The 15,019-nt window shown below is 41.7% G+C and overlaps 1 protein-coding gene across 14 annotated transcripts in view; it reads left to right on the forward strand.

The window, feature by feature from the left end:
* The window catches only part of LOC133479341 (plectin-like), a 129,683-nt gene that overhangs the window by 106,549 nt on the left and 8,115 nt on the right, over window positions 1–15,019 (forward strand). For 12 of the 14 annotated variants that reach the window (XM_061776172.1, XM_061776174.1, XM_061776177.1 and 9 more), the window contains 12 exons: window positions 50–202; window positions 291–445; window positions 617–743; window positions 3,595–3,778; window positions 4,303–4,460; window positions 6,456–6,634; window positions 6,718–6,856; window positions 7,059–7,415; window positions 7,510–7,593; window positions 9,187–9,291; window positions 9,378–9,476; window positions 11,565–14,918. In XM_061776172.1, the coding sequence (XP_061632156.1) occupies window positions 50–202; window positions 291–445; window positions 617–743; window positions 3,595–3,778; window positions 4,303–4,460; window positions 6,456–6,634; window positions 6,718–6,856; window positions 7,059–7,415; window positions 7,510–7,593; window positions 9,187–9,291; window positions 9,378–9,476; window positions 11,565–14,918 (5,094 nt within the window). The remainder of the gene's footprint in view (window positions 1–49; window positions 203–290; window positions 446–616; window positions 744–3,594; window positions 3,779–4,302; window positions 4,461–6,455; window positions 6,635–6,717; window positions 6,857–7,058; window positions 7,416–7,509; window positions 7,594–9,186; window positions 9,292–9,377; window positions 9,477–11,564; window positions 14,919–15,019) is intronic. The other 2 variants (XM_061776182.1, XM_061776180.1) reach the window with 1 other exon arrangement.

The raw sequence follows: 15,019 nt of genomic DNA on the forward strand, positions 1-15,019 counted from the left end.
TCTAGTTATAGTCACCTCGTCATAATCTAGTTGGCTTCTACGTTAACAGGATGAGCGAGAACAGTTGAATGAATACAAGATTCTTGTGAATGGCCTTAACAAAAGGGCTCGCTCCATCATCCAACTGAAACCACGTAACCCCACCACGTCCATCAAAGGCAAACTGCCCATTCAGGCCGTCTGCGACTTCAAACAACAAGAGGTGTGGATTACTTGGAATTTTCAAAATGATTACATGGAACAACAAAACACAGAGTCACTGTAGGACTAAATCATGTATTCTTTCACAGATTACTGTTCATAAAGGAGACGAGTGTGCACTCCTCAACAACTCCCAGCCTTTCAAATGGAAGGTTCTAAGTCGCTCTGGACATGAGGCAACTGTGCCTTCTGTTTGCTTCCTGGTTCCTCCAGTAAACAAGGACGCTATGGACAGTGTGTCAAGGTGAGAAATACAAAAAAGTACAACTGATAGATTTCACGATTCCATCTAGTTTCTTTAACTTAATGTCTAATAGTAAAAACAAAAAAAAGTTTAGATATGTTAATTATGTCATGAGAGGCTATGTGTAATAATTTAACAATATACTGTATGTACCTTATCTCCTACTTCCAGTCTGGAAACAGGTCATCAGCAGATCGTTTCCATGTGGCAGACATTGTATATCAACATGAAGAGTCTGCTATCTTGGCAGTACCTGATGAGGGACTTTACACAGATTCGCTCCTGGAACATTACCATGGTGTGTGTTGACACATTTCTTATTAAATGTATCTTGGGTTATGCCTGCTAGCTGATCTTTTATTTTACTTTTTTGTTTTATTTATCATAGGTGTGAACGTGAGTGCGGATGGTTGTTTGTTTGTATGTGCCCTGTGATTGGCTGGCAACCAGTTCAGGGTGTACCCCGCCTCCTGCCCGATGATAGCTGGGATAGGCTCCAGCACTCCCGTGACCCTTGTGAGGATAAGCGGTTCAGAAAATGGATGGATGGATGGATGTTTTATTTATTGTGTAATTTAAAATTACATTCAAATGAAATGAATGTATGGGAACAAGGTTTTGCTGATATTTTTAGTATATTCATGTAAGAGGATTTGTATGGGGCTTAAGGTTGTAGTTTGTTTTTAAAAAAAAATTAACTGTGACCCAAAATTCATTTGAAATACAGTTGTTCAATAGAATTACAATTACTGCTGATGGACACTTACCGTACACTTCAAAAGGTTCATCTGATAATGAAATCCAGTACAAGATTTTGGTTACCTAGTTATACTATAAAAATAAAAATAATGCCCTATGGGGGGCACAAGCCAGTGCAAACTGTAGGCCGGTCCAAAGCTCGGATAAATGCAGAGAGTTGCGTCAAGAAGGGCGTCCAGCTTAAAACCTTTCCAAACAAATATGAGCGTTCATCTAAAGAACTCCATACTGGATCGGCCGTGGCCCGGGTTGACAACGTCTGCCCACGGCCCCATTAACCTGCACGGCGGCGGTGGAAATTCAGTGACTGTGGGTCGAAGACGAAGGAGAGGTGGAAAGCACAGAGTGTAGAATTGAATGTGGGGACTTTGAATGTTGGGACTATGACAGGACAATCTCGGGATGTGGTTGACATGATGATTAGAAAGAGAAAAGGAGACATGGTGGTAGTACCTCAAAGTACAGGACATCATACAAGAAAAGAGGTTAGCTAAGAGGAAGTGGGACACTGAGAGGACAGAGGAGAGGAGAAAGGAATACATTGAGATGAGACGTAGGGCAAAGGTAGAGGTGGCAAAGGCTAAACAAGAGGCATATGATGACATGTATGCCAGGTTGGACACTAAAGAAGGAGAAAAAGATCTATACAGGTTGGCCAGACAGAGGGATAGAGATGGTAAGGATGTGCAGCAGGTTCTGGTGATTAAGGATAGAGATGGAAATGTGTTGACTGGTGCCAGTAGTGTGCTGGATAGATGGAAAGAATACTTCGAGGAGTTGATGCCTGAGGGAAATGAGAGAAGGAAGAGTAGAAGAGGTGAAGGAAGTGGCAATGATTAGTAAGGAGGAAGTTAGAAAGGCATTAAAGAGGACGAAAAATGGAAAGGCAGTTGGTCCTGATGACATTCCTGTGGAGGTATGGAAGCATCTCGGAGAAGTGGCTGTGGAGTTTTTGACCAGCATGTTTAACAGAATTCTAGCGGTTGAGAAGATGCCTGCGGAATGGAGGAAAAGTGTGCTGGTGCCCATTTTTAAGAACAGGGGTGATGTGCAGAGCTGTGGGAACTATAGAGGAATAAAGTTGATGAGCCACACAATGACGTTATGGGAAAGAGTAGTGGAGGCTAGACTCAGGACAGAAGTGAGTATTTGCGAGCAACAGTATGGTTTCATTCCTAGAAAGAGTATTTGCCTTGAGGATGTTGATGGAAAAGTACAGAGAAGGTCAGAAGGAGCTTCATTGTGTCTTTGTGAATATAGAGAAAGCCGATGACAGAGAGGAACTTTGGTACTGCATGCGTAAGTCTGGAGTGGCAGAGAAGTATGTTAAAATAGTACAAGACATGTATGAGGGCAGCAGAACAGTGGTGAGGTGTGCTGTAGGTGTGACAGGAATTTAAGGTGAAGGTGGGACTGAATCAGGGATCAGCGCTGAGCCCTTTCCTGTTTGCAGTGGTGAGGGATAGGCTGACAAATGAGGTTAGACTGGAGTCCCCGTGGACCATGATGTTCGCAGATGACATTGTGATCTGCAGTGAAAGCAGGGAGCAGGTGGAGGAACAGTTAGGAAGGTGGAGGCATGCACTGGAAAGCAGAGCAATGAAGATTAGCTGAAGTAAAACAGTATATACATGCATGAATGAGAAGGGTGGAGGGGGAAGAGTAAGGCTACAGGGAGAAGAGATAGCGAGGGTGGAGGACTTTAAATACTTTGGGTCAACAATGCATGGCAGCGCAATAGTGAGTGTGGTGAGGAAGTGAAGAAATGAGTCCAAGCAGGTTGGAACGGGTGGCGGAAGGTGTCAGGTGTGTTATGTGACAGAAGAGTCTCTGCTAGGATGAATGTCAAAGTTTATAAAACAGTGGTGAGACCAACCATGATGTACGGATTAGAGACAGTGGCACTGAAGAGACAACGGGAAGCAGAGCTGGAGGTGGGGGAAATGAAGATGTTGAGGTTCTCTCTAGAAGTGACCAGGTCGGATAAAATTAGAAATAAGATCATCATTGGGACGGACAAGTTTAGATGTTTTGGAGACAAAGTTAGAGAGAGCAGACTTTGAAGGCACGTTCAGAGGAGAGAGAGTGAGTATATTGGTAGAAGGATGGTGAGGATGGAGCTGCCAAGCAAGATAGTGAGAGGAAGACCAAAGAGAAGTTTGATAGATAGTGAGGGAAGACATGAGGGCAGTTGGTGTGAGAGAGGAGGATGCAGGAGATAGAAAAGGATGACACGCTGTGCCGACACCTAACGGAACAAGTCGAAAGGAAAAGAGGAAGACTAAAAATACAAATGTAATAATAAAGTAATAGAAAAATTACCAATTCATATAAAATGTTTTACATTTTAATTCCACCTGCTTATCCCTATGTTCCTCTTTTATTTCCAGTTAAAGTCAATGAAACCAGAAGAATATAGACAAATGATGAGGAACCTGGAGATCCACTTCCAGGACTTCATACGTGACAGTCAGGACTCTCAGCTCTTTGGCCCTGATGACCGCCTGCAAGTCGAGGGAGACTACACCAAGTCCACCCAGCACTTTGACAGCCTGCTTCGCTCTATGGAGAAAGGTACAAATCTTGACATATCTGTCTTTAACAGAAAGGAGAAATGATATCAAATGTAATATATAGAGAAACATGTTATGTTCTTAATTCACATTCCAGGGCGAAAGGTTGTTAGGCTCGAAGGTGAGTGATGTAAAGTTGAGCACACCAGCAGCTACTATGTGCACACGCTTCCAAGCTTTAGAGTAGTCATGGAGACGTTTATTTGAGAGTAGATGTAGACGATTGGCTGCATGGTGTGTTCCACAGGAAAGTCTGATCAAAGTACAGCACATATTCTGGGCCACATCACTGAACTGAAATAAAACAGGTAGTATGCTTGTACACCTACATAATCTAATGAGATCCAAGAGTTGTATCAATATATTAAGGTATTTTTATTATTATCTGTTGGTATTTGTCCTAATTACAGGTGAGTGAATCCAGTATGGTGTCAACATGAATTGCATGTGTTAATATTTTGAGTTAATGAGCTATTTTGTCACATTGGATTGCATTCTATTCACACATAATTAAAATCTTCATAGGTCAACAAAACGAGTCTCTGTGTAAGAACTACATCTCAGAGCTCAAGGACCTGCGACTGCAACTTGAGGACTGCGAAGGCCAGACTGTGGCTCGCATACGCAAACCAATGGAAAAGGAACCTCTGAAAGAATGTGTTCAGAAGACAGTAAACCAGCAGGTATGCTACACTCTTTTGTCTATTTCACACTTCGTTCCCAAAAATTTGCACATCAGAGCCTAAAAAATAGATGCAGCATTTATCTGCCGGTACCTTTCATACAGGACCCAGGAAAGTGGGATATTGCCAACACTGTTCACATTGAGTTTGTTGTCACATCTAAAATACTTGTACAGCGACGAGAAGTGAGTCTGGTTCCGGCATAGCAGAATACACTTAACGGAGGTGGAAATTTCCCAGGTCAAGTCCGCTCCTCTGTTCTGTGCCGTTGCTGTTGAAACCATAGTGATAAAATGTTTTCCTATGTTCAACTCAACTCAACTTTATTTCCATAGCACTTTCACAACAACTGCAGCTGTAACAAAGTGCTGCACACAAACCATAACCGACAATAATTAAATGATAATAACACACTCATAAACATCTACATAAAATATTATTTTCTAATTAAAATATACCTAAGATCACTTTACATTGGCATTTAGCATAAAGGAGGTGTAAAGGTTTATTCCCTCTTGTTGCACATGTGTGAAGCTGTCATTAGATGAGAGCAAAGAGAAAGGTTAAAGTGTACATTGACCAGTATGAGGGCACCGAGATGATGGATTTTTACTGTAATCTCACGATCACAGTGTGCATGATGTCATCTATGTTTGCGATCAAACAACTCCAGTTTTCTAACAGCCGGTAGTTCATCCATTGGTGAGTAACACAGATATAGAATTAATTCTCCTGTACCATTTACCGTAGTCATGTCTTTCGCTTTACTTTACATTTTAGCACCGGCTCTTGTCCCTCTTAATATGTACTCTGGGATGCATTCTACTCCATGTTGGTGGGCAAAGCTCCTCGCGGTTGAAGCTCCTCGTGGTTGTAGCATCGTAGACAAGCGGCAAAAGTCCAATAGCGCCGATATTCTCCCCAAATTAAAAATTAACCTGTTGTAAACATGGTGTCGGTGAAGGCGCACCAACAAGCACCGATACTCTCCACGAAAGAATGTCACGGCAAAAAATGATGAAAACTGTCCACAACAGTGTAGCGGACATTGAGGCGCCACAGAGACTCGCGACCACCTGAGAAACCCCACTCCTCCACGCTGCCCTGCTGTGAGACGGCGACTAGGACAGGGCCTGGTGTACGTCAAGTGGACCTTAACCTAATTAGCAGCTTCCCGTCAAATCTTGATTCCTGTCTTCACAGACCCCTTCCCAGACCAAACGGTTGGGGAAGACTATGTGGTTAATATTCACACATGCGCGTGAGGCGCCACCCACTGGCGTTGAGAGGAACTGCAAGCAGAACTGGTGGACGTGCCTTTGATGTTTGTTAACGGAAGATAAAATGTCCGTTTTTATATTTTGCAAACTGTGTGGAAATATTCCAAATGTTTGCCTTGGTGTCTGTGTCCCCATTCTCACTTTGACAGGTCCTCCGCAAGATTTTGAAAGCTGTTCATGATTTGAAATCAAACAGTACAAAATGTTGTATTGAACAATAAGCAACCCATCTGCCACGACCAAATTTTAAACAATGATTCTATGCATGAGAGTACAACGTTGGGAGTGTTTTAGACTAATATTATTAAAAAATCCATTTACTCCAATTTGCAGACAAGATTCAGGCTGGTGGGCGTGTTCTTCTCCAAGTCAGCACTCCCTCTTCCTACGCCTCGCCCGTGCGGTATTTAATTCTAAACTCTCACCTTTCTCGGAGTAGAGTTTAGCTGAGTTGAATTGAGGCTTCTTTGTCCTTTTCCTCGTACCTGTATTGGCAGCTTGCCAGCTGGGTGGCCTCTGGCCACCCCTCCCCCTTCTTTTATTCCCTTTTTGTCCTCGGGCACCTCCGGGTGCCACCACGTGCGTGAACGCCCGCCGCAACCAAGCCAGCGGCGTTTTCGATCGAAGAAGTCGACCATGCGGCTCCGATCGCTTTCCCTAGCCACGATCGGTCGGCGTTATTTCTTAACCAATACCTTTGGCTGTTTGTTAACAGAAAGTCCAGGCAGAGCTTGAAGGCCTCAAAAAGGACCTTGATAAGGTGTCTGTGAGGGCACAAGAACTCTTTAAGTCCCCACAGGAGTCTACTTCTACCCCTGTGCTGCGTTCTGAGCTAGACCTTACCGTGCAGAAGATGGATCACACTCACATGCTGTCCTCCATTTATCTTGAGAAGTGAGACCCTCAAAAGATTCTACACAATATTAAGAGAAATAACAGTGTTTTGCTTTCAACTGACTTATTGTCTCTTGCACCAGGCTCAAGAATGTGGAAATGGTCATTCGTAACAGTCAGGGGGCTGAGGGTGTACTCAAGCAATATGAGGACTGCCTGTGTGAAGTCCACAGTGTGCCCAGTGACGTCCAAGCCGTTGAGACATACCGTACAAAGCTTAAGGTAACCAGGATATGCAAGGAAGCGTCATTAAAGATTGCATATTTTTTAATTGCAGGTACACAACAAATATGACAACTGCCCAATGCATCTCTTTACACAGCTATTTTGATAGTATTCATTCTGATACTCTAGCCTAATCTTTTTTTATTTTGTGTTCATTACTTATAGCTCTGTCTCTTTCTTTTTGGTTTTAAACATGCAGAAAATGCGAGCTGAGGCCGAGGCTGAACAGCCAGTGTTTGATTCCCTCGAAGACGAACTAATGAAAGCCGCTGCTGTGAGTGACAAGATCAGTCGTGTGCACAGTGAGCGCGATGCTGAGCTGGACCACTACAGGCAGCTCCAGTCCAGCGTTCAGGACCGGTGGAAGGCAGTGTTCACCCAGATTGACCTTCGCCAGAGAGAGCTGGAGCAGCTCGGCCGGCAGCTAGGCTACTACCGTGACAGTTATGATTGGCTGATCACTTGGATAGCAGATGCCAAGCAAAGGCAAGAAAAGATTCAGACCGAACCCATCACTGACAGCAAAACTCTGAAAGAGCAACTGGCCCTGGAAAAGGTCAGTAATGTACTTTGATTTTACCAGGAGCCAAAATTTCTCCACATAAAATGAATACGTTCAACTTCATTTTTTATCCTGCTTTCCAAAACAGAAATTACTGGAGGAAATTGAGAAGAACAAAGGCAAAGTCGATGAGTGTCAGAAATATGCTAAAGCATACATTGACACAATCAAGGTGAGCATTAGACAACAGCAGTATTATAGAATAAAAATTGCAGTTCTCTTTCTTTGAGATGCTGCCGCCAAGCTGAAATGCTAGCGAAAACACTGACTTAAGGCAGAGTTAATGCTGGTTGACACGTCACAGCGTATCACAACAGTTAATATATGGCTCCTATGAGCTATGAGCTAGATATGGATGGCATAAGAACAATCTGATTGGACGCTTAATGCATTTCTTTGGGTGCCATGGCATCGCTTTTACATCTTATGTTTTTCTGGCATCTTGATTTTGACCTTCTTGTTGAAAAAGGTCAATATATTTTGTTGTAAATGTTTGGACTAGGGCAACACGGTGACCTATTGGTTAGCACGTCGGCCTCACAGGTCTGAGGTTTGGAGTTTGAATCTCAGCTCCGGCCTTCCTGTGTGGCATTTTCATATATTCTCCCTGTGTACGTGTGGGTCATCTTCTGATCCATCTCCATCTTCCTCCCACGTTCGAAATTCCCCCAAAATATGCATGTTAGGTTAATTGAAGTCTCTAAATGATCCATTTGTGTGAATGTGCCCTTAGTTGTCTATATGTGCCCTGCGGTTGGCTGGCGACCAGTCCAGGGTCTCTTCTTGCCCAAAGTCAGCTGTGATAGGATCCAGCTTATCCTAATAATCAGAATCATCTTTATTTGCCAAGTATGTCAAAAACACACGAGGAATTTTACTCCGGTACTTGGAGCTCCTCAACTACGCCAACAGACAGTGAATTGACAGAGAATACTTTTGAGACATAAAAACAGAGGGACTCAGCAATAAAATGTTACCAGTAATGTGGTAATGCCGGTACAAAATTTATTATTATTATTATTTTATTTTATTTTATTTTTTGACAATTTTGCAAAATGATGCCGAGTCCTCAAGCAATTAGAGCAGTTTGAAATGACTCATGGAACAATAGTCTGGTGCAGTGACCATTGGTCAAATGGTGCGGAGACTTCAAGAAATGTATTAAGTTTAAAGTGACTAGTAATGCGATAATCTGGGACAGTGTCAATTGTGCAAATGGTGCAGATACTTCTCAAGCACGAGTGGCCAGTATTGGTCAACAACAGATATGCAAGAGTAGTGTATAATTGGCCCGACAGAGCTGTGACAACAGTCTCAAGATAAAATTGGCTGCATGTTACAGTGGAATTGTAAGTTAACTGTTTAAGACGTTTAAGAGGGAAGAAGCTGTTGGAATGTCTGCTTGTTTTAGTTTGCATTGATCGATAGCGCCTACCGTACTCAAAGGAGCTGGAAGAGGTGGTGACCAGGATGTGGAGGGTCCAAGAGGATTTTACATGCTCTTGTCTTAGTTCTCGCAGCATGTACGTCCTCAAGGGTGAATGATGTGATGAATGATAAGAAAAATAAATTGTTAAAGAAAATGGATTGATGGATGGTTGTTGGGACTGAAAAAAGAAATAGCGTACCCATTCTAATTGATCTGCACATTTTTGTTTTTCGAGCTTGTTGAGATAATAATAATAATAATAATAAAGGTAGAATTTTTTTATAAATGCCTATTCATTTACTTATCTACAGTATATATTTTTTTCTTCCCCAAAAGGACTATGAACTCCAGTTGGTTGCCTATAAAGCTCAAGTCGAACCTCTTGCTTCTCCTTTAAAGAAAACAAAACTGGATTCTGCATCTGATAACATCATTCAGGAGGTATGTTTCTTCAAATCCATGTGATGAATATATTACAGGACCACTTATTCATCGTTATTCAACGATTTTCTCTTCTTCCATACCAGTATGTAACACTAAGGACCCGTTACAGTGAACTGATGACTCTGACCAGTCAGTACATCAAGTTCATCACTGATGCACAGCAACGCCTGGAGAATGAGGAGGTGCGTGGCTCCTGGCTGGGAATCCCAAACAAACTAAAGTCTAACAAGATCTTAACCAACAAACTAATCAACCAAACAAGCAACAGTTTTATCCTCCCATCATCACACTCATGAATGCACACATACTGTATGTATGTGTGAGTGTTTTTATATTGTTGCTGCAAAAACATACACAGATATGCACACACAGAGATATCACAGATACAGTATATTTGATAGAAAGAACACTGCTATTTTTTAGTCTAGGACAAGTCAAACAAGATTAAATTATAAGGGGGTCCAAATTTAAATGGGTGAAGTAGTTTTTTTTTGTTGTTTTTTTTAAATTTTAATTTATGTTATTTCACAAGACATTGAATCAATCACAATTGGACTATTATGTTTGTCTTAGAAGATTTTCAACTCTCCTTTGGGCAGGCTTCATCATTTCATGCAACAAGGCTTTGTTAGGACGCACTAGCCATGGTGAAAACCCCCTTACCCAGCAACTCTTGTGGACTAACAATGGCCTCTCTGCCAGGCAGCTTAATGGTTCTCCCCTTTTTTGCATTTCAAAAGAATAATACCATACGTGGTTTGGGGCGTGCCTCAAAGTTGGAGCAGAAATAGTTTTCCACACAAACACTGGCCTAACTAAGCCATGTTGCATGTACTGATGGAGCCTGCTCGGATGAAAGGAAAAACGTCTTCTTAGACCAACAGAACTGTTGGGATGAATTCAAAGTCCTGAGAATGAAATGACCTGGATGAATGACAATATACACAGGCATCTTTATTTTTTTAAGTTTACAATGTCTTCCTGTCGATTTAGTGTTCCATTGGACAAGGGTTCTTTCTTTCACTGCAGTTTTATTTTTATTTTATTGTTCTTTTTTTAAACTCTGGTCACTTTTTAAAGTTGAAATCTATACATCTTTTTTTCTCAAAGTGACACATTTGGGAATTCATTCTTTCCTTACCCTAATGATTTGTTTGTTTGCTTCTCTTAACTGCTTGCCAGTGGTTTGCCCTGATGAATGCTTGAACTTGTTTGAGCATTAAAGAGGTAAATGTTTAATGGTGAAGGTTCTTTAACATGTATTTTAATTGGTTTTCTTGCATTTTTCACTATACATTACAACAATTCTGCATCTTTGGTGACTGCAATCCTTAATGGTGATAATATGTAGTAATTTATTTTAGTTATAGTAAGACTCCTGCTTGCATGTATCTTAAACTTTTAAGTATTATTAAGGAGACCTCACAGAGCTATGTCAATAGACAAATGTGAAAAACCTCCAAGACTTAAAGTACATATACTGTACTTAATATAGCAGCACTGTGAAGCTTACTTATTCAAGGAACAACAATAAGTCAGTCCTATATTTAAGTAGAGGGAACTTTATGCTTTTACTTGGTGTCCCAACTAACAATGGAATTTTCTGGACTGTTTCTCTTTGACTTTGCCTTTCCTTCATTTAATTTCATTGTGTGGTGTATAGTGATTTAAAGAACCCTAATTTTTAAAATTAGAAGTACCAACAAACGGATAAATATGTACTGAAAAGAGACTATATATGATTTGGTGTGGTAGATACATAATTTAAACTACATTAAATTTAATGTGTACAACCTCACTGCTCAATATAATTGCTCAATGTAGGATTGTAATACTAGTTTAATGTAAAAAAAAAAAAAAAAAATTCAAATATTATTCAGACTAGTAGGTCCATTTATACTTGCATGCAATGTGATTTTCTTACTATGAAATATGTCCATTTCATCCATTAACTGATATCATCATCTATCTTCCCTAAATTGCCTTGTCATGAATTAATTTCATTGCATCATGAATTTAACCTCACTTGAATGTAAATCTATTTTGCATCTGACATTTATCTTTGACATGTTCTATTAGCTAACTTTTAACATTATACTGGTAATACAGTACATTGCATTGCTCTTATTCCAGTGTGATTATGCTGTGATTACCATTGTAATTACAATTTTAAACTCACACTGATAAGAGCTGGTCAATGTAAAGTGTTACTTTTCACTTGTCATGCTTAATTATAATCTTTTCTTTACCATTTGCTTCCACTAATGCAGAAAGCTGCAAAGAAACTCAAAGCAGAAGAACAGAAAAAAATGGCAGAGATGCAGGCTGAGTTAGACAAACAGAAGCAGTTAGCAGAAGCAAATGCAAAGGCCATTGCCAAAGCAGAAAAAGAGGCAAAAGAGTTGAAACTCAAAATGCAGGAAGAAGTTAGCAGGAGAGAAATTGCTGCTGTAGATGCAGAAAAACAAAAGCAAAATGTCCAACTGGAACTCTGTGAGCTAAAAAACCTTTCAGAGCAACAGATCAAAGGCAAAACTCAACAAGTGGATGATGCTCTTCAAAGCAGAGTCAAGATTGAAGAGGAAATACGCCTTGTAAGAATCCAACTTGAGACAACAGTAAAACAAAAGACTACAGCTGAATCTGAGCTTAAGCAACTTCGTGACAGAGCAGCTGAAGCTGAGAAACTCAGGAAGGCTGCCCAGGAAGAAGCTGAAAAGCTACGCAAACAAGTCCATGAAGAGACCCAGAAAAAGCGTATGGCAGAAGAGGAACTCAAATTAAAATTTGAGGCAGAGAAGGAAGCAGCAAGGCAAAAGCAAAAAGCCCTGGATGACCTTGATATGCTCAAAATGCAGGCAGAGGAGGCAGAAAGGCAAGTGAAGCAAGCAGAAATTGAAAAGGAACGACAAATCAAGTTTGCTCATGAGGCAGCACAGAAGAGTGCCGCCATTGAGCTCCAGAGCAAACATTTGTCCTTTGTGGAAAAGACTTCAAAGTTGGAAGAATCTCTCAAACAAGAGCATGGTGCTGTCCTTCAACTGCAACAAGAAGCTTCACGCCTCAAGAAACAACACGAAGATGCGGATTTGGCTAGGGAAGAGGCAGAAAAGGAGCTTGAGAAATGGAGACAAAAAGCTAATGAGGCCCTCCGTCTTAGGCTCCAGGCTGAGGAAGAAGCCCACAAAAAGAATCTTGCACAAGAAGAAGCTGAAAAACAAAAGGATGAGGCAGAGCGTGAGGCTAAAAAACGAGCCAAAGCTGAAGAATCAGCCTTGAAGCAGAGAGACATGGCTGAGAAAGAGCTTGAAAGGCAGAGGAAGATGGCCGAGAGTACAGCACAACAGAAGCTCACTGCAGAACAGGAGTTGATTCGTCTCAGGGCAGATTTTGACAATGCAGAACAACAACGATCCCTGCTAGAAGATGAGCTTTACCGTCTGAAGAATGAGGTAATTGCAGCTCAACAACAAAGGAAACAGCTCGAGGATGAACTAGCCAAAGTAAGGAGTGAAATGGATGTCCTCCTTCAACTTAAGTCAAAGGCAGAAAAGGAGACCATGTCAAACACAGAGAAGAGCAAACAACTTCTTGAGGTAGAGGCCGCCAAAATGAGGGACTTGGCTGAAGAGGCAGGCAAGCTAAGAACCATTGCGGAGGAAGCTAAGCATCAAAGGCAAGTTGCTGAGGAAGAGGCAGCTCGTCAGAGAGCAGAAGCTGAGAGGATTCTCAAAGAGAAGCTAGCAGCCATCAGCGATGCCACCCGTTTGAAAACAGAGGCTGAAATTGCTCTCAAAGAAAAAGAAGCAGAAAATGAAAGACTACGTAGACAAGCTGAAGATGAGGCTTACCAGAGGAAAGCACTAGAAGACCAAGCCAATCAACACAAGCAAGCAATTGAGGAAAAGATAATACAACTGAAAAAATCATCTGAAGCTGAAATGGATAGGCAAAAGGCTATAGTGGATGACACACTCAAACATAGACGAGTTGTCGAAGAAGAGATCAGAATCCTCAAGCTGAACTTTGAGAAAGCATCATCTGGAAAACTAGATCTGGAACTCGAGCTCAACAAGCTGAAAAATATTGCAGAGGAAACTCAACAAAGCAGGCTTCGAGCAGAGGAGGAAGCTGAAAAACTAAGAAAGCTTGCCCTTGAGGAGGAGAGAAAGAGGAGGGAAGCAGAGGATAAAGTTAAGAAGATCACTGCTGCAGAGGAAGAGGCAGCTCGACAACGCAAGGCAGCCCAGGAAGAACTTGAGCGTCTGAAAAAGAAGGCAGAAGAAGCCAGGAAACAGAAAGAAGAGGCTGATAAAGAAGCAGAAAAACAGGTTGTGGCAGCCCAACAAGCAGCCCTGAAATGCAATGCAGCTGAACAGCAAGCACAAAGTGTTCTCGCTCAACAGAAGGAGGACAGCATCATGCAGAAGAAGCTTAAGGAAGAGTATGAGAAAGCCAAAATGCTTGCCCGAGCAGCTGAGGCTGCAAAGGAGACAGCAGAAAGGGAAGCAGCACTCCTCCGTCAGCAAGCGGAGGAAGCAGAGCGACAGAAGGTGGCTGCTGAGTTAGAAGCCACAAAACAAGCCAAAGCCCAGGAGGATGCCGAGAGGCTTAGGAAGGAGGCTGAATTTGAAGCTGCTAAACTTGCTCAGGCTGAAGCTGCAGCACTGAAGCAGAAGCAACAAGCGGATGCTGAAATGGCAAAGCACAAAAAACTGGCAGAGCAAACATTAAAACAGAAATTCGTGGTAGAACAAGAGCTCACAAAGGTTAAACTTAAGCTTAATGAGACTGATAATCAAAAGTCTCTCCTTGATGCAGAGCTGCAGCGATTAAAGGATGAAGTTGATGATGCTGTCAAACAAAGGGCCCAGGTTGAAGATGAACTGTTGAAAGTAAAAGTTCAGATGGAAGAGCTGCTCAAGCTTAAAATGAAAATTGAGGAGGAAAATCAGCGCCTCATCAAGAAAGACAAAGACAACACTCAAAGGTTCCTTGCAGACGAAGCTGAAAACATGAAAAAACTTGCTGAAGATGCTGCAAGACTTAGTGTAGAAGCCCAAGAGGCAGCTCGTTTGAGACAGATTGCTGAAGAAGACCTGAATCAGCAACGAGCTCTTGCAGACAAAATGCTCAAAGAGAAGATGCAGGCCATTCAGGAAGCATCTAAATTTAGAGCTGAGGCAGAGATGCTCCAAAGGCAAAAGGACTTGGCTCAAGAGCAAGCACAAAAGCTGCTTGAAGATAAACAACTCATGCAACAGCGGCTGGAAGAGGAAACTGAGGAATACCAGAAATCACTTGAAGCAGAAAGAAAAAGGCAATTGGAGATCATAGCAGAGGCAGAAAAACTTAAACTCCAGGTTTCTCAGCTCAGTGTAGCCCAGGCCAAAGCAGAAGAAGAGGCAAAAAAATTCAAGAAACAAGCTAATACAATTGCATCCCGTCTTCATCAAACTGAAATTGCCAGCAAAGAAAAAATGACTGTTGTTGAAAAACTGGAGGTTGAGAGACTAAATACCAGCAAAGAAGCCAGCGATTTACGCAAAGCTATTGCAGAGCTCGAGAACGAGAAGGCTAGACTGAAAAAAGAGGCTGAAGAACTTCAAAATGTGTCTAAAGAGGTATTGTGTAAAAAGCAAAAATGGCATAACAAAGAAGTTTATGCCATTGTTAACGCTTCTCTGAAAACTAACCCAATTCTTTCTTCCAGTTTCTTCTATCA

Source organism: Phyllopteryx taeniolatus, chromosome 6 (genome assembly GCF_024500385.1).
Source record: "Phyllopteryx taeniolatus isolate TA_2022b chromosome 6, UOR_Ptae_1.2, whole genome shotgun sequence".
NCBI lineage: Eukaryota > Metazoa > Chordata > Actinopteri > Syngnathiformes > Syngnathidae > Phyllopteryx > Phyllopteryx taeniolatus.